The following is a 21,221-nucleotide window of genomic DNA, read 5'->3' as shown; positions in this document are numbered from 1 at the left end:
TTCCATCAAACCCTAAATCTTTGAGGGGCATCTTCTGACCATACTAAGGGCACTTCATGTAGTTGCTGGTCTTCTCTGTAGCACTGTCTCAAAAATAATCAACTCAAAATCAAAATGGAGAATGGCTGCATTAAAGAAAAAAGGATAAGAAATAGAAAAACATGGGCCTGCAGGGAGCCACAAAGGCAGGACTAATTCACGGATGGCAAAAATGAAATAAAATTTAGAAAACTAAATAAAACACCAGGGCAAGCAAATATAGATAGAATAAAATTGCTGACTTTTTCTATACAGGCTGCTATCAGGCTTATTTTCGAAAGAGAAGGACACCCATCTTTCAACACAAATCGGAAGATGGGTGTCCTTCTCACAGGGTCGCCCAAATCGGTATAATCGAAAGCCGATTTTGGGCGTCCCCAACTGCTTTCCATCGCAGGGACGGCCAAAGTTCACGGGGGCATGTCGGAGGCGTAGCAAAAGCGGGACTTGGGCATGCCTAACACATGGGCGTCCTTGACCCATAATGGAAAAAAAAGGGGCATCCCTGACGAGCACTTGGACGACTTTACCTGGTCCTGTTTTTCTTACGACCAAGCCACAAATAGGTGCCCAAATTGACCAGATGACCACCGGAGAGAATCGAGGATTACCTCCCCTTACTCCCCCAGTGGTCATTAACCCCCTCCCACCCTCAAAAAACATCTTTAAAAATCTTTTGTGCCAGCCTAAAATGTCATACTCAGGTCCATCACAGCAGTATGCAGGTCCCTGGAGCAGTTTTAGTGGGTGCAGTGCACTTCAGGCAGGCGGACCCAGGCCCATCTCCCCCCTACCTGCTACACTTGTGGTGGTAAATGTGAGCCCTCCAAAACCCACCACAAACCCACTGTACCCACATCTAGGTATCCCCCTTCACCCATAAGGGCTATGGTAGTGGTGTACAGTTGTGGGGAGTGGGTATTTTTTGGGGAGGGGGTTTGGGGGGGGGGGTTCAGCACACAAGGTAAGGGAGCTATGTACCTGGGAGCAATTTATGAAGTCCACTGCAGTGCCCCCTAGGGTGCCCGGTTGGTGTCCTGGCATATGAGGGAGACCAGTGCACTACGAATTCTAGCTTCTCCCACTACCAAAGGGCTTGCATTTGGTTGTTTCTGAGATGGGCATCCTTGGTTTCCATTATCACCGAAAATCAAAAACGACCAAATCTAGGGACGACCATCTCTAAGGACAACCTCAATGTCAAGATTTGGGCATCCCCGACCGTATTACCGAAACGAAAGATGGACGTCCATCATCTTTCGATAATACGGGTTTCCCCGCCCCTTCACCGGGACGTTTTGCGAGGACATCCTCAGCAAAACTTGGGCGTCCCTTTTGATTTTGCCACTTCACGTATTAAAAACACACATCAAACAGATAGATTTGAAAACAAGACTGAGGCATTCAACTGCATAGAAACTGCTGTGTATGCCCAGTGGAGATGAAGAATTTCCTAAAAATTACTATAAGGGAATATCCAGCTTGGTGCCATCAGGATAACACATAGTAACACAGTATCTGATGGCTGATATTAAGCTGAGGAGACCGCGTTCCATCCAATCTATCCAACTAGGTGGCCACAGCTGTACCTGCCACTCTGTGCAGATCAGATCACAGCAATCCATGCTTAACATCACCCAGCTGCAAGATGGGCAAGGCCAGCTTTAAAAGTTGGGAGCCTGTAGGCACTGAGGGGATGGAAGGGAAGGAATGAGGGCACCACTCCTACCCCACCCCCAAAATTTATCAAAAAACTGGGTAGGGGGGTTGGTTTCACTAGAAATTACTAGAAAGGATTACAAGTAGGCTCCCCCCCTCTTCCCAAGTTCGCCTCACCTAGGTCTATCAATGCTGCTGTTGTGTTTGGCTGCTGAAAAAGCTCAGTACACAGCCTCTGTGACAAAACTGTGGGTTTTAAGCCTGTAAACTGTATTTCTTGACATGTATTTCTCTAGTTTGGCCAGCAGGTGGTGCATGTTTATGTTTAAAGCTGTTACTGAGAAAACAGAGAGGGTCTTTTACTAAGGCGCGCTCACGTTTTTAGCGCGTGCTAAAATTGTGGGCACGCTAAACCTTAGCGACGCCAATGCACTGCTATGGGTGTCTCTAACGTTTAGCACGCCCACAATTCTAATGCATGTCTTAGTAAAAGACGCCCACTATTCCTTCTTTAGTTAGCACACAGAGAAGAAGTTTAGCTGGCCACTTTTAAAGATTGCTGTTCTGGGCTCAGATTGGCCCAGAAGCTCAAATTCACCTAGGATGTACTGGCTTTTTTTTCTCCAGTCTTAGAGGCAGATGCAGCAACCAAACGTAAAAAAATCTAAATCGTTAAAGTCCCTAACGATTTTAAAATAACGAAAAATGCACCAAAAAAAAAGTCACACATGCTGAGATCGGTAGTGAAACGTACAATGTATCAAAGAATCACAATACACATCGTCAATCGGCCCCCAAATCATGCGCAGAGCAGCCAAGCGTTATGTTAGCTGCTCTGCGCATGCCACAAACAGTCAAAACACAGTCAAATCGCAAGCACATGGCTCCCAAATAAAAACAAAAATAAAAAAAAAGGGTCGGGAGGGGGCAAGGGCGCTCATCAGGAGCGTCCTGTACAGACGGCCTTGCCCCCCCCCCCGCTGCTCCCCACTTTCCGCCGCTCCCCCCACCCCGAAAAAGCAAAATTCTAGCAGCCCCTGCCCCCTCCCCACTTTCCGCCGCTCCCCCCACCCCGAAAAAGCAAACTTCTAGAAGCCCCTGCCCCCCTCCCTTCCTCACTACTCTCTCACCTCAGCTCCGCCTCCCGACATCCTCCATCCGTGCCCCGCCCCCTTTTGGGGTCGTCGCCGCCATTCCCCTCCTCCATCGGGCCCCCCTTCCTCTTACCGGGCCCGTGCAGCGCCTCTCTCCTCTGTCCGAAGGCGCTGCACGGGCAAGAAGAAAGCTGAATCAGCTGATGCCTGCCTTCGCCTAGCTTCGTTAGAGCGTCTTTCTCCTCCTGGGCCCGCCCCTGTCTGACGTCAGTAACCTACGTAGGTTACTGACGTCAGACAGGGGCGGGCGCAGCAGAAGAAAGACGCGCCATCGCGAAGGCAGGCATCAGCTGATTCAGCTTTCTTCTTGCCCGTGCAGCGCCTTCGGACAGAGGAGAGAGGCGCTGCACGGGCCCGGTAAGAGGAAGGGGGGCCCGATGGAGGAGGGGAATGGCGGCGACGACCCCAAAAGGGGGCGGGGCACGGATGGAGGATGTCGGGAGGCGGAGCTGAGGTGAGAGAGTAGTGAGGAAGGGAGGGGGGCAGGGGCTTCTAGAAGTTTGCTTTTTCGGGGTGGGGGGAGCGGCGGAAAGTGGGGAGCAGCGGGGGGGGGGGGGGCAAGGCCGTCCGTACAGGACGCTCCTGATGAGCGCCCTTGCCCCCTCCCGATCCTTTTTTTATTTTATTTTTTTATGTGTTTTCTGAGGTCCTTTGGACCAATCACAGCGCTTTTAGCTCTGCTAATGCGCTGGGATTGGCTCAAAGTTTGTTTATTTTTTCACTTAACACTTTTTCCTGCCACGGAGCTGTCCTAACGAGAGGTCCAGACCTCTCGTTAGTTTTCCTGCCTTTTTCCTGCGTAAAGGCAATCGGAAAAGGTTAGTGCATGTCGTTTCAATGGGGTTTTCACACTAATTGCTCCTCTCCATTCCGTTTTCGTTAGCTGCTACTGTCGTCGGAAAATAGGCTTAAGTGCATGGAAAGGATAGGAAATTCTTCCCTGAGGGCTCATTTAACGATGAAAAACGTTTAGTGCATCTACCTCTTAGCCAGGGAGATCTCTTTGCTGAGGCCCTATGAACAGTTATATTTGATAACCTGTGAACAGCTTTATGTCCTGATCTCCCTAAGTATTATTTAGATTGTAAACATAGATAGTCTTATAATTGATCCATATTTAGTTATCTGTTACTGTTTGCTGATTGCACCTTTTCTGTTCATTGTTCTAATTTTTCATGACAATAAACATTCGTCGTTTATTGCCTCTACTTGTCTGGACTGACTAAGAATCCTGGTGGTTTGTGTGTTGGGTCTGAGTGCTTGCTAGGAACTGTGGGACCACTGGGAGTGTGGCCCCAGTAACCTAGGTGTGAGAAACACCTTGAGAGCGAGAGACTCGCCCAGAGGCGGTAGGGTGCAAATGTAGAGCACAAGCGGCAGGTGCAGGCGAACCTGAGCTGTGCTGGTGATAGACCCTCTAAGTAGCAGCGGGGTAGCCCCAGGCGGGGGGGGGGGGGGGGGGGGGGGGAGGGGGCTAGACGTTTCGTGACAGCCTCAAAATCAGTAGTCTGACCCACTGGAAACCCTATCCCTTCCTCTGCACAGGATTCCTGTTACCAGGTAAACCTATGTAGGGGTGAAACTTCTCCTAGGTCTGAGGTGGTGTGCTGGCTCCAAAGTCCTGCACTGAACTTTTCGGAGTTATTACAGCAGCTACTGCTGTTCCTGACCCTGTAGCCAAAGAAAGCACAGGCAGAGACAGGCCTGGATGAAGGCACAACTGCTGTGGCAGTGCTCAAAGGCCTATTAGATTTTGGCACCAGACAGTTGCCTATGCCTAAAGTGGGCCTAATGATGGGTAAACTACTTGTTCTCAGAGAAAGTACACAGTTGTTTAAACAGCAATGGTGTTCTCTATACACAGCAGGGTAAATCAAACAAGTGAACAATGTCATCTGACTGCCCCAATAGAGACCAGATCTCTCAGAGCTAAGAAATATTGTAAAGGTTTTTCTGCACAGTTGCTAGTTCATACAAGTCCCCTCACCCTACTGCAGTGTAAGAATCAACTGCCTGGGAAGGTGGATGGGTACATATGTGTGCCTGATTTATCCTGCTGTCTATGGAGAACTACTGTTACAAATAAGCAACTGCACTTTCTCTGTCAACAAGCAGAATGAGTCGACCACACAAGTTGGGTATCCCATTGCGGAGGATTGCCCTTTATTTATTTTTTATTTGTTTCACTTTGTGAGGGCCACCCACAGAACACTGCTGGGACGAACTGACCATAGATTAAAAAGTCCTTGTGTAAAACTGCTTGACCAAGATGTTGTCTAGACAAGGGTTGTCCAACCTCGGTCCTCGAGGGTAACAATCCAGTCAGATTTTCAGGATTTTCCCAAAGAATATGCATGAGATCTATTTGCATGTAACACCTTCATTATATGCAAATAGATCTTACGCATATTCATTGGAGAAATCCTGAAAACTCAACCTGGCGAGGGCCGAGGTTAGACACCCTTGGTCTAGACAGTACTGAGACATCAAGATGTGAATCAATGACTATGGTGCAGCTCTACAAATTTCTTCTAACAGAACTGGGCGCAGATGTGCAACTGATGCAACCATGACGCTGGTTTTATGCACTTTTACTGGATCGTTAAGTTGTTAGGATCAGAGAAAATTAAAAGTTGCATGCATTGGCAATGCAACTATGTCCTTTTCATATAGTAAGATAAAATCTCATAGTACAGTGTGTGCAACCAATTCACCTTTATGAACATGAGGCCTAGGAGTCACTATGGATGATGCATATAATAATCACTTGATACTGACATTTCTATTATCAATGCTGTTCTCATGGGGTTTTTTTCCCCTTTAGCACTATGTATGGTTTTCTTGAGCGCTTTGTATCTGTTAGAATGGGAATGTCCCAGATGACCACATCTTCATTCTCCATAATCTCTTAAAAGTTGTGATCCCATTGTTCAGAAATTTTATCCATCAGAACTCTGCAGCCAGGCCAGCTATGAGATGAGTAACCATTTCCAGCTCTTTTGTGATGCTCCAATAGACTCCCTGTGAGTGACATATCAAGATTTAATAAACTTGAAACTTGATGTGAGCCTTTCTCTGTCTCACACAAGAATTCTTTCCTTGGGCCCAAGAAAGAATTTCTATGCCCTTCTTTTCACAGTAGTGTGTGAGCCTTCTGGGCCTCCACCCCTTATTTTTCACCTGCTTTATCCCTTTCTTCAGTTGAAGGAGTTTGCAATTCGAACATCTTGAAGGTCCTGAAGCATCCTGCTCTCGGAAACATATGTACAAAGTGAGAGCAGAAGGGGGCATGATCCAGAAGCAGTGTTTAAATCCATTCATGACTTCTTCCATGGTGAAGACAGTCTTCCAAGCTGAATTATTTCACGGACAGAGTTGATTTGGAAGAAAATAGAGATGGTGACAAAAATGTAAGAGAAGAGATTTTTCCTTAGTAGCTTTGGAAAAATCTCTAAACTGTGATATAACACATCTAGGCAGCAGTGCAGACAAAGAAAGACTAAGGGAACGTGTAAAGCTTACAGCAATGTGGGAAATCCTATGCATGATCAGAAAAACAAAGTTCTGAGAGAGATGGTCCATGTAAGCACTGCCAGATGATGTCAACCACCTGTGTAGCTGATTCAACCTGTTTACTAACATAGAAATTTACTTACAAGTTTGTATCATATCATGATAAATACATTTTGAGGTCTACATACCCAGCAAGCATTCCAAGATTCAGCAGCTTTTCCCAAAGTCATTGGAAAGTTTAACGTCTGCTCCACTTGCATGACATCCTTTTGAGCTTGGCACTTTTCACCTGGTATTTTGTAGCATGTAGTTAAAAAAAAACATGAAAAGTCCAAAATATTAGTGAAATGAGCTGCATATAAACACTATGCAGTGTCCACATTTTAAACATTATGCAGTGCCATGAATGTCTGCACAGCTAACAAGCAAATGATCAAAAGCCCTGCGCTGTTCCAAAGTGCTCTAAAATAGCGCTGGAACAACACGGGGCTTTACCGCACTGATGATCAGAGATAATTGCATGCAAATTTAAGCACGCAATTATCTCTGACCGTGGGGTAGAAGTGCGGGGAGAATTGTGCTTGAGCATGCACTCAGCACAATCCTCCTGCACTGGTTTGACAGGTCTGGGCTGTCAAAAGCCCAAACCTGTCAAACAGAGGGCTGGAGGTCCATGGGACCACCAGGCCCCAACTACCCCTGTCCTGAGCAACGGGGGCTGGAGGTCCGGCGGCCCTCCGGTCCCCCCCCCCCAGGGAAGGGCTAGAAATCCGGTGGGTCTCCAGCCCCCCCTAACTCCCCTCAACATGTGCACCCAGTCCCTGGTGGCCCAGTGGGAGACCAACACCCCCCCCCTAGGTTCAGGGAGGGCTGGAGATCCGGAGGGTCTCTAGCCCCCCCAACCCCCCAGCAAAGGGTCCCTGGTGGTCCAGTGATCAATCCACCCCTCCCTCCCTCCCTGCCTACCCACCCCCCTGTCCCTACTCCCCTACCTTGTGGGTCAGAGGAGGAAGGTAGCAGCAAAATTGCTGTCAAAGGAAGAGGAGGGAGGCAGGCTACCTCCCTCCTCCGACCCACAAGGCAGGGGGGTAGGGAGAGGAGGGTGGGTAGGCAGGGAAGGGGGGTGGATTGATCACTGGACCACCAGGGACCCTTTGCTGGGGGGGTTGGGGGGGGCTGGAGACCCACCAGATCTCCAGCCCTCCCTGAACCTAGGGGGGATCGTCGGGGGGGGGGGGGGGGGACGGCGGTCCAGCGGACCTCCAGCCCCGTTACTGGGGGGTGGTCGCCCACTGGGCCACCAGGGACTGGGTGCACATGTTGATGGGAGCTGGGGGGGGGGGGGGGCTGGAGACCCACCAGATCTCCAGCCCTCCCTGACCAGGGGGGGGGGATCGTCGCTGGCAGGTTTGCCTTGTTGGGGGGAATGGGGGCCTGCCAGCATGCAAATGCATACTGGACAGGGCTCACCATTCCTCCCCAATGATCTGCAAACCCTAACGCCTGCTTTGGAGCTGGCGTAGGGTTTACCGCAGCCAGCGACCCAATCTTTGGCGCGCTGGTCGCTGATCATTGGGGATGAATATGTTTAGCCCTGTTTAGCATGCGTTCAGAGCCCTCGAGCGCGTTGTTTCATGCACTCGAGGGCTCTGATCATGGAGCGGTAGCAAACGCCAGCGCTAGTATGGCGCTAACAGCCTCTAGCGCCAGCGTTTGCTTCTGATCATCCCCCTGTAGCTTACCTGCAACTGCTGTTCTCCGTGGAATGTAGTACCACATATAGTTGATGTCACCAAACAGTACAAAATATAAGGAGTGCCAGCTCATTGGCTGGAATAAGCCAGAAAACATTACACATCTGCAGAAGGCACTGCGCTAAGCAGCCCTCAGTTAAGTAACCTCAGTCTACGTCAAAGATAAAGGCATGTAGAGTAAAAAGATGATTAAATTCTATGTGGAGATGGGTTGGAAGATGAGACTGTTAATCCTGCTAAGCATGGAAAACATCAGTTGCAGGTCAGCAAATTTGCTTTCTATATGGACAACCGGGATGAACAGTCCTTCATGTGGGGGAATCCCAACTAAGGCTTGTCCTGATGTAGAGGCCAACCAAATTTTGATTTCTGTTATGGTGCCAAAATTGGCACAAAATGATTTTTCTGCCTACTTTCAGCTTTGGCCAAAAGGATATTGGCATGGTTTCAGTTTTGGCTGAAAGTGACCGTGTTAAATTTGTGCTTTGTCCTATTTGTCTCACTCCCTACCCTTCCCCTCTGAACAGGAGTTGCCTCTTCTTGGGCCTATCTTACAATCCTTGACAGTGTAGGAGTGTAGTCAGGGCAGGAGTGATCCCCAGTCACTTCTGCCACGCTGGCTCTGCTCTGCTTTTGTGGAAGTGTTGGTTTTCCTTTTCCATGTAGGCTTTGTTGGATGACATCACTCATTTGTGAGGACTTGCAATCCTGCCTGTCCTTGGAAACAGCAAAGATACTTACTTGTAGCAGGTATTCTCAGAGGACAGCAGGATTCATATTCTTATAAGAGGGTGACGCTGATCTATGTCACCCGGTCCAGCTTTTGTCATAGTAAAAAACAGAGCATTGTGGAGCACGGACTGCGCTCCACCACGCATGCACGAGTGCCTTCCCACCCATGGCGCAAACACGGTCTCCTCAGCTTAATACTAAAGCAAAAAATAAAGTAAAAATAACCAAGGAGACAACTCCAAGGGGAGATGGGAGGGATTGTGAGAATATGAAGACTGCTGTCCTCAGAGAATACCTGCTACAGGTAAGTATCTTTGCTTTCTCCAAGGACAAGCAGACTTCTATCTTCTCACAAGTGGGGAATCCCTAGCACCCAGGCTCACTGAAAACAACAAACATTGGTCAACTGTGCCTCGCAACGGCAAGAACATTACATAGATTAACCTCAAACTATATATAATCTGAAAGAGAGTGCAACCTGGAACAGAATAAAACGGGCCTAGGAGGGTGGAGTTGGATTCTAGACCCCAGATTCTGCAACAATGACTGCCCAAACCAACTGTCACATCAGGTATCCTGCTCAAGGCAAGTAGTGCAATGAACGTGTGGACTGAAGACCATGTTGCAGCCTTGCAAATTTCTTCAATGAAGGCTGACCTCAAGTGGGCTACTGACGAAGCCGGCCGTGACATGACCCTCCAAGGCCAGCCCAGCCTGGGCATAAGTTAAGGAAATGCAATCTGCCAGCCAAATTGAAATGGTGCATTTCCAGATGGCGACTCCAATCCTTTTGGGATCAAAAGAAACAAAAAGCTGGGCGGACTACCTGTGGGGCCTTGTCTGCTCCATGTAATAGGCCAATGCTCTCTTGCAATCCAAGGTGTGCAAGCTGTTTTTGTCAGGATGGGCATGAAGTTGTGGAAAGAATGATGGCAAGACAAACGACTGGTTCAGATGGAACTCTGATACCACCTTCAGTAGAAACATAGGGTGCTACTAATTTGCGATGAAACAGTATAATGTGCATGGACTACTCTGTTGTGATGAAACTTAGTATAATGTGCATCCACCACTAAGGCCTGAAGCTCACTGACCCTACGAGCTGAAGTAACAGCCACCAAGAAAAACGACCTTTCAGGTCAAGTACTTCAGATGGCAGGAATTCAGTGGCTCAAAAGGAGCTTTCATCAGCTGGGTGAGAACGTTGAGATCCCATGACACTGGCGGAGGGTGGACAGGGGGCTTTAACAAAAGCAAACCTTTCATGAAGCGAACAGCTAGATGTCCAGGGATGGGCTTGCCTTCTACACGTTAATGATAAGCACTAATTGCACTAAGGTGAACCTTACTGAGTTGGTCTTGAGACCAGACTCTGACAAGTGCAGAAGGAATTCAAGCAGAGTCTTTGTAGGGCACAAAGGGGATCTAGGGCACTGCTGTCACACCAGACAGCAAACCTCCTCCATTTAAAAAGAGTAACATCTCTTAGTGGAATCTTTCCTGGAAGCCAGCAAGACTCGGGAGAAACCCTCCGAAAGACCCAAGGAAGCGAATTCTAGGCTCTCAACATCCAAGCTGTGAGAGCCAGAGACTGAAAGTTGGGATGTAGAAACGACTCCTCTCACTGTGTGATGAGGGTCAGAAAGCACTCCAATCTCCATGGTTCTTCGGAGGATAATCCCAGAAGACGATGGAACCATATCTGCAACGGCCAGTACAGCGCAATCAGAATCATAGTTCCATGGTCCTGCTTGAGTTTCAACAAAGTTTTTCCCACTAGAGGCATTGGAGGATACGCATACAGAAGACCTGTTCCCCAATTGAGGAGGAAGGCATCTGACGCTAGTCTGCCATGAGCCTGAAGCCTGGAACTGAGGGACCTGGTGGTCGATCTGATTGGAAAAGATCCAACCAAGGGGGTGCCCCACGCTCGGAAGATCTTGCGGGCTATGCCCATATTGAGAGACCACTCGTGCGGTTACATTATCCTGCTCAGCCTGTCAGCCAGGGTATTGTTTTGCCCTGTCAGATAAGTGGCTCGAAGGAAAATGCCGTGTTTGCGAGCCCAATGCCACATCCAGCGGCCTACTGACACAGAGGGCGTAATCCGGTGCCCCCCTGCTTGTTGGTGTAATACATTGCAACCTGATTGTCTGCTCGAATGAGAACAATTTGATAAGATAGCCGATCTCTGAAAGCCTTTAGAGCGTTCCAGAACACCCGAAGCTCCAGGAGGTTGATCTGAAGATTCGTTTCCTGGGAGGACCAAACTCCTTGAGTGTGAAGCCCATCTACATGAGCTCCCCATCCCAAGAGAGATGCATCCATCATCAGCATTTGTGGCTGAGGAATTTGGAATGGAAGTCACAGAGTCAAAATGGATCGAATTGTCCACCAATGAAGACAGTGTACAGGCTCTGGGAACACTTGAATGACATCTTGTAGACTCCCCATGGCTTGATACCACTGAGAAGCCAGGGTCCATTGAGCTGATTTCATGTGAAGACCTATCATGGGTGTAACATACACTGTGGAAGCCATGTGGCCCAACAATCTCAACATCTGCAGAGCTGTGACCTGCTGAGAGTTATGAACCTTGGACACCAGTGAGACAAGATTGTCTGCTCTTGTCTCCAGGATGTGAGTATATGCATCCCTAAAATCCAAAGAGTATAGCCAATCATTTTTCTGAATCATTGGGAGAAGGGTGCTCAGGGAAACCATCCTGAACTTTTCCTGGACTAGAAATTTGTTCAGGGCCCTTAGGTCTAGGATGTGACGCATCCCCCCTGTCTGCACAAGGAAGTGCCTAGAATAGAATCCCTGCCCTTCTTCCCCTGGTGGAACGGGTTCAACTGCATGGGCCTATAGAAAGGTGAAGAGTCCACTGCAAGTACCTACCTGTGCTGAGAGCTGAATGAATGCGATCTCGGTGGCCTATTTGGAGGTTTGACATGCCAATTGATGGTGTATCGGAGACAGACTATTTGAAGAATCCACCGGTCAATTATAAAAGACCACCTTTGGTGAAAAACGTTTAGCCTCCCTCCAACTGGCAAGTTGTCCGGGATGGACACTTTTACTGCAGCTATGCTCTGCTGGAGCTAGTCAAACGCTCGCCCCTTGCTTTGACTAGGGAGCAGCAGGGGCCTTAGGTGCACGCTGTTGATGTGAACGAGTGCGCTGGGGCTGAGCATGAGTAGGCTGGTGAGCTGAAGGAGTGTATAGTTGTAGGGACCGATCCTTGGCTTGCCAAAATCCTCCTAGCTGAGGAGGTAGATGCAGAAAGCACCTGGCAGGAGAGAGAAGAAAATGTATCAGTATGCTTCTTGATTTGGTCAGCGACCTCCTCTTCTCCAAAAAGGTTATCCCCCCGGCAAGCAGCATCTGCCAACCACTGCTGAACAGAGTGTTCCAAGTCAGAAACACACAGCCACGAGAGTCTGCACATTGCTATACTTTGAGCATGAGCAAAGATCCTGGATGCCACATCAAAGGTGTCGTAAGTGTCCCTGGCCAAGAACTTTCGACATGTCTACTGCTGCTTGACCAACTTGCGAAAAGGCTTGGCCTGCTCCAGAGGGAGCGCAGCCACTAGGTCTGTCAGCTGTTGCACTGAGTTTCGCAAGTAGACGCTTGTGAAGAGCTGGTAGGACTGTATACGGGAGATAAGCATTGAAGCCTGGTACAGCTTCCTCCGAAAAGAATCCAGGGTTCTAGCTTGTCTGCCTGGGGGCGCCAAGGCACATTCCCTAGTACTCCTGGCTCTTTTGAGAGCAGCCTCCACCACCATGGAACTGTGAGGTAACTGAGGCCTAACAAATCCAGGTTCACTGTGGATCCGATACTGGGTGTCAATCTTCTTGGGCATGACACGGACTGCCAGGGGGGATTCCCAGTTCCTGACAAGGACTTCCTTGAGTACCTCATGGAGAGGGGCAGTCACAGCCTCCTTAGGAGGAGATGTGTAGTCCAGGACCTTCAGCATCTTGGCCCTGGGCTCATCCTCCACTTCTAAAGGAAATGGAATGACATTAGCCATTTCCTTAACAAAAGATGGAAATGAAAGGCTCTCCAGCGGAGACCATCTCCTAACAGGTGGAGGGGAGGGTTCAGAGGGGATCCCATAAGACTCATCTGAGGAGAAATATCTGGGATCCTCCTCTGAATCCCATGAGCGCTCCTCCTCAATGTCAGACAGTATCTTCCTATGGGATTGCCAAGACTGAACCTGCCTCAATGCCGAGGAACTGTGCCTTTGAGAGCGGTGTTGAGGTTGGCTCCTGTCTGGACTCGAGTGAAGCTTCCTCCAATAACATTGAAGGGGTGCCAACTTGGGTGGCAGTCGACACCAGGGCCAAAAGAGGCCGCACCGCTGGCTGAGGGCCAGGCGAGGCCGCAACGGGAGGTATGGCAGGCGCAAGCTCCCCTGATTCTGATGCACACCGATGCATGAAGCCATCCAGCAGCTCTGGAAGCAAGGCCCGGATACACTCATCGAGGGCCAACACGGGGAAAAGTTGGAGTGCTGTTGAGGCACAGGTTGCAGAACCGCTAGGGTCAACGCAGGAGCAGGATCTCAGCTGCTTGGAGACAGGTGCATCGGCAACTCCTGTATGGAGGGAGGGCAATCCTCCCGGTGTCGATACTTCTCAGGTAACGAATCCTTCTATGCTGCAGAGTTCCACACACCATGTGTCAAGGGTGACCGATGATGATGCTTCTTGGCCTTTGCCTGAAACGTGTCACCAAGGCTACTCGGTGCTGACAAGGATTATGTTGAATCCTCATGTTGCCTAGGGGTCAGGTCCGACAATGGATGGTACCGGGAGGCCTTCATAGCAGGAGGCCTAGGCAGGTAGAGACACTTGACGCTTCACTGCTCCCAGTGTCTAAGGATCTAGAAGCAGCCATGTTTACCGATATTCCCGACACCATTGTGATGCTCGACGTCGATGCAGATGCCTCCGACCTTGATGCCGATATTGAGGAACTGGATTTGGCTCCAAAGATCCTCTCTCATTGAGCCTCTCAGGAAACCTGGGTCCTCTTCTTCATACAAAGACAAAGAACATAGTTAGCAGGGCTATGGTCAGGCCCAAGACACTGCAGGCACCAAGAATGGCTGTCCTTTCCCAAGATAGTCCAAGTGCAAGGGGTATAGCACTTGAAGCCACTGGGAATCTTCACGGACATGGATGGATAAACTTCGTTGGCTAAATTAAACGACTTGATAGTGCCTGAAAAAGTGGCAAGGCATGGAGAAAAAGAAAGAGAAAGACCTGACCAAAGTGAAGGCCTAAAAACGGCCTGATAACGACGGAAAAATAAAGAAAACTTAAACCCGGGCACAATAAAACTAAGGAAAAATAAAAGGAAGGGTTTGTAAGGTCCAATTAAAGGAGCCACAAGAGAAGCAGAAAAAAGACTGAAAGGCACTAACACTCTCAAAAAAACGGGCGAGTGAGGAGAGGTAAAAAAACGCACCTTCTCCTCACGTGGAAAATAGAGAACTGAGGAGACCGTGTTCACACAATGGGTGGTAAGGTACTCGTGCATGTGTGGTTTGCACTTCACAAAGCTCTCTTTTTTACTATGGCAAAAGACAGACTGGGTGATGCGGATTGGCATCACCCACTTGTGAGGCCTGCTTGTCCTCGGAGAAAGGGAAGTTCTGGAATTTGGGGAGATGGAAGGGGAAGGAGACAGATCTAGGATCTTAAGGATTCAGAATAGAGGTGATGGTGCTCCAGCCTTGCTGCCCTTCACATCCCTTCTCTTCATCTATATCCTTCCCTCCCTTCCCATCTTGATCCTCTTTACCTTCCTTCCTCTACCCCCAGTCCTTTTTCTGGCCCTTCATCTCAAGAGACCTACATATAAACACAGGTTTACCTTTCCACTTGCTCATTTTTCATAGACCCCCAAAGCACATTTTTCATCCCCTCATTCATAACCTACCCAGTTCTTCTCTCTAAATCCCTAGCTCCTGTTTCTCAAACCTCTTTAGACCATTTCTTAAAAACACAACACAACACAGCTCCTGTTTTTCAACCCTCAAACCACCATTTCTAAAAGGAAACAAAACAAAATTGTAACTCCTGATTCTCAAACCCCTCCCCCCTTTTCACAATTCCCCTCTTGCCCACTATGCTCATCAAGAAACAGGAGAGTTATGGAACATCAGGTCAAAGCCTCCTCTGCTGCCCGTGGCTACTGTGCCAATGCTCTCCTTTTCTTTTTTCTTCAATCAGCTATGGACAGGAATCAGCTGGGAAAGGGGGGAAATAGTTTAACATGCTAAGAGCATCTGTCCATTCCAGCTGCAGCAGCACCTCCCTCCCCCCCCCCCCCCCCCCCCCCCAAGTTCACCTGGCTATATTTGCAGCCCTTCCTGTGGCTGCAAAATCCCAGGAGACCAAGAGGAGCATAATTGAACGGGGTGCCCAAATTTTCATGAGGGCATCCTCGCATGACGGTCCCCGCGAAGAGGCGGGGAAACCCGTATTATCGAAACAAGATGCGCGTCCATCTTTCGTTTCGATAATACGGTCAGGGACGCCCAAATCTCAACATTTAGGTCGACCTTAGAGATGGTCGACCTAAATGTTGAGATCGCCGACCGAGATGGTCATCCCTGGTTTTGGGCTATAATGGAAACCAAGTACGCCCATCTCAAAAACGACCAAATGCAAACCCTTTGGTCGTGGGAGGAGCCAGAATTCGTAGTGCACTGGTCCCCCTGACATGCCAGGACACCAACCGGACACCCTAGGGGGCACTGCAGTGGACTTCACAAATTGCTCCCAGGTGCATAGCTCCCTTACCTTGTGTGCTGAACCCCCAAAACCCACTCCCCACAACTGTACAACACTACCATAGCCCTTATGGCTGAAGGGGGGCACCTACATGTGGGTACACTGGGTTTCGGGTGGGTTTTGGAGGGCTCGTTGTTTCCTCCACAAATGTAACAGGTAGGGGAGGATGGGCCTGGGACAGCCTAGCTGAAGTGCACTGCACCCACTAAAACTGCTCCAGGGACCAGCATACTGCTGTCATGGAGCTGGGTATGACATTTGAGGATGGCAAAAAAAAATTTTAATTTTTTTTTAGGGTGGAAGGGGGTTGGTGACCACTGGGGGAGTAAGGGGAGGTCATCCCCGATTCCCTCCGGTGGTCATCTGGTCAGTTCGGGCACCTTTTTGAGGCTTGGTCGCAAGAACAAATGGACCAAGTAAAGTCAGCCAAGTGCTCGCCAGGGACACCCTTCTTTTTTCCATTATCAGCTAAGGACGCCCATCTCTCAATCACGTCCCAGTCCCGCCTTCGCTATGGTACCAACATGCCCCCGTGAACTTTGGTCGTCCCCGCGACAGACAGCAGTTGAGGACGCCCAAAATCAGCATTCGATTATGCTGATTTGGGCGACCCTGAGAAAAGGACGCCCATCTCCCAATTTGTGTCGGAAGATGGGTGTCCTTCTCTTTCTAAGCCTGCAAGGGTTCTGGCATAACTGAAGCCACACATAAGCCATGGGATGTAAATTGTTATTCTATAATGCAGCCAAAAGGATAAAAACAAAAGTTGGACTTGATAGCTTACAGAAAATTGCATAGTATGGCACTAACACATTAGAGAATATAAAAATGTCTTAATATCACTTTAAAATATTATTAGTCCAAAGATTCTTGTTGCTAGATATACCTTCAAAATTTTGGAATATGTTCTTCAAATGATAGTCACTGTCATTTTCTCTGCTAATATCAGTGGCTTCTTCCTCATCACTGCTGAATTCTTGATGGTTTTCATGTAAGGAATCTTTATTTGGACAATTAGCTTCTTTTTGAGGCATTATCCTTTTTTGGTCCCCAGAAGTGAAAGGCTGAAAATTTACTGAAAAATCTTCAGTGTTATTCCCAGTCTTTTTTCCCTGTGAGTATCGTGGTAGAATTCCGAGCTGTCCAGAGGTTGCTTTTTCTGCCATTATTTTCACTTCAGCTATAGGAGGTAGGTGGAAAAATTTCAATTTAATAACCAACATATTTAGAACAGATTTTTAAAAAATGATATATATACAAATAAATCTTGTCTTCAGACTTAGCAAATATTCTACTCACATTGTGCTGTAAGAATTACTTTTTACATGGAATTTGTCTTCAAGCATCAACCAGTTTGAACTGAAAGCTTAATTTCTTTATTTTAATTTGACACGCCTTCAGGCCTCTTCCCCATGACTCGTATTACCTATATTCAGATTAACTGTGAGATTAAAGTCTCCCCCGATTAAATGACCTTTAGTAAACTCCTATACATTATTAGTCACTAAATCAAAAAACTCACCTTCCTCACTATTTGGCCTATAAATAAGTATCAGCAGTATACAATGCTATACTTTGTATTGTTATTTGAATATTTTTACTGTTGTAATTGTCTATTGCTCATGCTTGATTTATTCTTACTGTACACTGCCTTGAGTGAATTCTTTCAAAAAGGCAGTAAATAAATCCTAATAAATAAATAATAAAATACTAGTTAAGGTAAAGTTGGCCTTGGACTATACTTTTAACAAAGATATATCTAACTTCTTTATCACAAAGCACATGATGAACTTAGCTAACCAACTCCTGGGCCACAATTATCCGCACCCCATTTGTTTCTAGCCCTATTCTATTAGAAGCAAAAAGAGACAAGAAGAAATGCTTATGCATAACACGATGCCCATGCTTTAGTAACAAATGCCTTTCTTGCAAAAAGCCCACCTGTATTTTCAGTTGAGCTGCCTCTTTAAACAGAAGATGTCATTTCCTGGACTTATTAAACCCCTAACATTCATCGTCCCAAATACAATAAAAGCCATACTTACTCGTAAGCACACCACCAGCTCCTTACCATAGTCTCTCACTCATCGGACTTGAAGACTTCAAAAACCAAAGGTGCGTATCTATAATAAGGGTTCTCTGGAAGCAACAGGGGAATGCAGCCACATTCCAGGTGACATCATCCGAAGGAGCCTCGCAGGCTGGCATTCTCTTAGCTCAGAGAAAAGTCTTAATTAGACAACTAAGAGCATGCATGGAGGCTCCCTAGCTGCCTCAAATTCACCCCTCCTCCTCAGTCTGTAAGAAAGCTGAAGTGAAAAATGCTTGAAAAGTTCTGATCCCATAAAGTCAAGGGGGATGGAATTAGGGTAAGTGTGGCTACATTTCCCTGTTGTCACCAGAGAACCCTGTTAAAGGTAAGCAACTTCACTTTGTTTCTCTGTAACATTTTGTTTCTTCCCTTGTGTATTAAATGGCTGAAACACATTACTCATCCTATTGATCATCCTTCTATAAATCTTCTTCCTCTGCTGTCTATGCCAAGGATACACATTATTCTCGTACTCTTGGTCATCCTTTCTAAACTTTTCAAATTTGAGCAGACTGTTAAAGGTAAACAACTTCGCTTTGTTCCTCTATTACCTCGTACTATGCCATACATTCCACTAAGGACTAGATCGAAAATAGCTCCCTCTCCTGTTGGTTCCTCCAAGAAGCAGTCATTTATTATGTCTATGAATTTTACCTCCCTTGCACTCACCTAATGTAACATTTATACAGTCAATATTGGGGTAATTGAAATTACTCATTATTTGCCAGGAGGATGTTCCGCCATACTTCACTGGAAGTTCCTTGTATCCATGCTCTGTTTATAAAAATGAATCTGAGCTGATAAGTATTTTTTTTTTAAGAATCTGGTGACGCCTGATGAAGGCAAAGCTGAAACTTGGCCAAGTTGGGTCCATCTTCAATAAAACCTGTTTGGTGAACTCTCGTCTGCTCTACATTCCCTGGATCACCTTTGCTGTCTGTGCTGACCAATAGGATGACTAATGTGTCTCAGCCATTTAACATACAAGGGAAGAAACAAAATGTTACAGAGAAACAAATGCAGAGTAAATTACCCTGTAGTCCTAATACAGTGAGAGAAAGGGAAAGGCTTAAAGGTGATCAAGATGAAGTATTTGATCCTTCAGCTTCCCTTTATACTACACCTCCACATGTTAATATTGACAAACAAGTTTTTCAATTAGGTCAACTTTAGAAAAGGAGATCCACAACAGACAACCCCTCTATAGAAACCCAAGAGATTTTATGTACAACAGAGGGACAGGTAGGGGGCATGGCAGAGGGAGAGGCGGATTTCAACAATACAGGTCAAGACAGGAAAATCAGGGGATGTATAAAATACAGTGCATAACATTTCCAACAGAATTCTGACATATGTAGAGATTAGTGTTTTGAATAAGGGTCTCTCTTTTGTTCCAACTCCAGGATACAATGTTTTTAAAACTAGGGTTGACTTTTTAAAATTTGTTAGAAAATTGAATATTATGGAGTTTATCTCCAAGAGTAATAACAATATGACAGATTCATCTATAATTAGAAGAGATAGTAAGTGGCTTCCACCTGGTAATACACATCATCTGATTCAGACATTCAAAACTATAGTTTTGAATGATATAACAGAGCTTGAAAGGCAAGATAGGAAAAGGATATTCTATAACATGACTACAGAAGAGAGTGATGTTATTAAAACACTGCATAATGATCAGAGTATTATTATTAAACCAGCAGATAAAGGTGGTGCGGTTGTAGTCATGTATAGACACTCTTATATTGCAGAGATAACTAGACAATTGGAAAATACATTTTACCAAGTGCTTAGTGAAGATCTGACAATGTCATTGAAAAAAGAAATTGCATCTTTAGTATTACTAGGTAAGTGTGGCGAAAGTTATATTTAAAACAGTTTTCAAACTGCAGCACTGTACCCATGTGGTTTAGCATACACAGTTAAAACAAACAGGAAATTTAATGTTAGGGTCATAGAACATTTAAAAGAAATATGCAAGATAAACCGTTAGTTGAACAATCTGTTACTTTAGGGCATAGGTTTAAAGATTTTCGCTTTTGTGTTCTTTTTGTGTTTAAGAACAGCAACTAATTTTTGAATTACAAACTCTACATCCTGATGGTTTGAATACGGGGACTGATTTGTCTTTTTTGTTTGTTTGTTTGGATAATGTCTAGTAAAAATAGGACACAACCTTTTTAACTTTTTAAATTATGTTTTATACATATTATTTTTTGGAGCATTTTGTGCTTTTATGTGTTATTTTTATTATAGGTCTATCTGATCGATTTTATACAATTCATTTTTATTTTTATCTTTTATTTTATTATGTTTCAGTCCATGCAAGACTTTGTGAGCAATCTGACTCACTGTTATCTCATTTGCATATTATTGTATAGTAATAATACTAAATTCATCATATGTCACTGTTAGTCTGCCATCTTCTCTATAAAATAATAAAGAACTCTTTTCGAGTTCTTTATTATTTTATAGAGAAGATGGCAGACTAACAGTGACATATGATGAATTTAGTATTACTGGTAGCATTTTCTCAATTTATATAACATTTTAGAGAATTATCTCTGTTTTTAGTGATGTCTATCTGATGTCAGTGGGAGCAATTTTGTATTTTGGTTATTTTTACAAATATATGATGTTATATTTTTTGATGTCTTCATTATTTTTTTAGATCAGATGGCTGACCAACAGTGACTTATATGATGAATTTGGAATTAGTGGTAGAAATTTTTGCATTTTCTCGTTTTATATAACACTTTGGAGCACATTGTCATTTATATTATTTGCTATATAAAAGCATAATGATTTATGCTTTGCATCTATATTTTGCTTCTATATGTTAGATATGCGCTATTGGACACACAAACTGGTTTATAGTGATGTCCATCTGATGTCAGCAGCAGCAATCTTGACTTCTTTTTTTAATTCAATTTGTTATTTAATTAACTTTAATTTTATAGATACAATGAGGGGCATAATCGAACTGGGACAACCATCTCTAAGGACACCCATCTCTAAGGACGTCCCAGGAAAGGGGCGGGGAAACCCGTATTATCGAAACAAGATGGCCGTCCATCTTTCATTTCGATAATACGGTCGGGGACGCCCAAATCTCAACATTTAGGTCAACCTTAGAGATGGTTGTCCCCGGTTTTCGGCCATAATGGAAACCGAGGACATCCATCTCAAAAACTACCAAATCCAAGGCATTTGGTCATGGAAGGAGCTAGTAGTCGTAGTGCACTGGTCCCCCTCACATGCCAGGACACCAACCGGGCACCCTAGGGGACACTGCAGTGAACTTCACAAATTGCTCCCAGGTGCATAGCTCCCTTACCTTCGGTGCTGAGCCCCCCAAACCCCCCAAAAAACCCATTCCCCACAACTGTACACCACTACCATAGCTCTAAGGGGTGAAGGGGGCACCTACATGTGGGTAAAGTGGGCTTCAGGTGGG

General features: G+C 46.2%; 1 protein-coding gene across 1 annotated transcript in view; it reads right to left on the bottom strand.

The window, feature by feature from the left end:
• Positions 1-21,221, bottom strand: part of TEX14 (testis expressed 14, intercellular bridge forming factor) — a 195,500-nt gene that overhangs the window by 48,485 nt on the left and 125,794 nt on the right. The window contains exons 17-18 of the mRNA XM_030222131.1: positions 16,556-16,849; positions 6,554-6,654 (exon numbers count right to left, since the gene is read on the bottom strand). Coding sequence (XP_030077991.1) covers positions 6,554-6,654; positions 16,556-16,849 — 395 coding nt within the window. The remainder of the gene's footprint in view (positions 1-6,553; positions 6,655-16,555; positions 16,850-21,221) is intronic.

This window comes from Microcaecilia unicolor, chromosome 13 (assembly GCF_901765095.1).
Source record: "Microcaecilia unicolor chromosome 13, aMicUni1.1, whole genome shotgun sequence".
Lineage (NCBI taxonomy): Eukaryota > Metazoa > Chordata > Amphibia > Gymnophiona > Siphonopidae > Microcaecilia > Microcaecilia unicolor.
The sequence above is the reverse complement of the archived record's forward strand: the minus strand, read 5'-3'. Positions and strand labels throughout refer to the sequence as shown.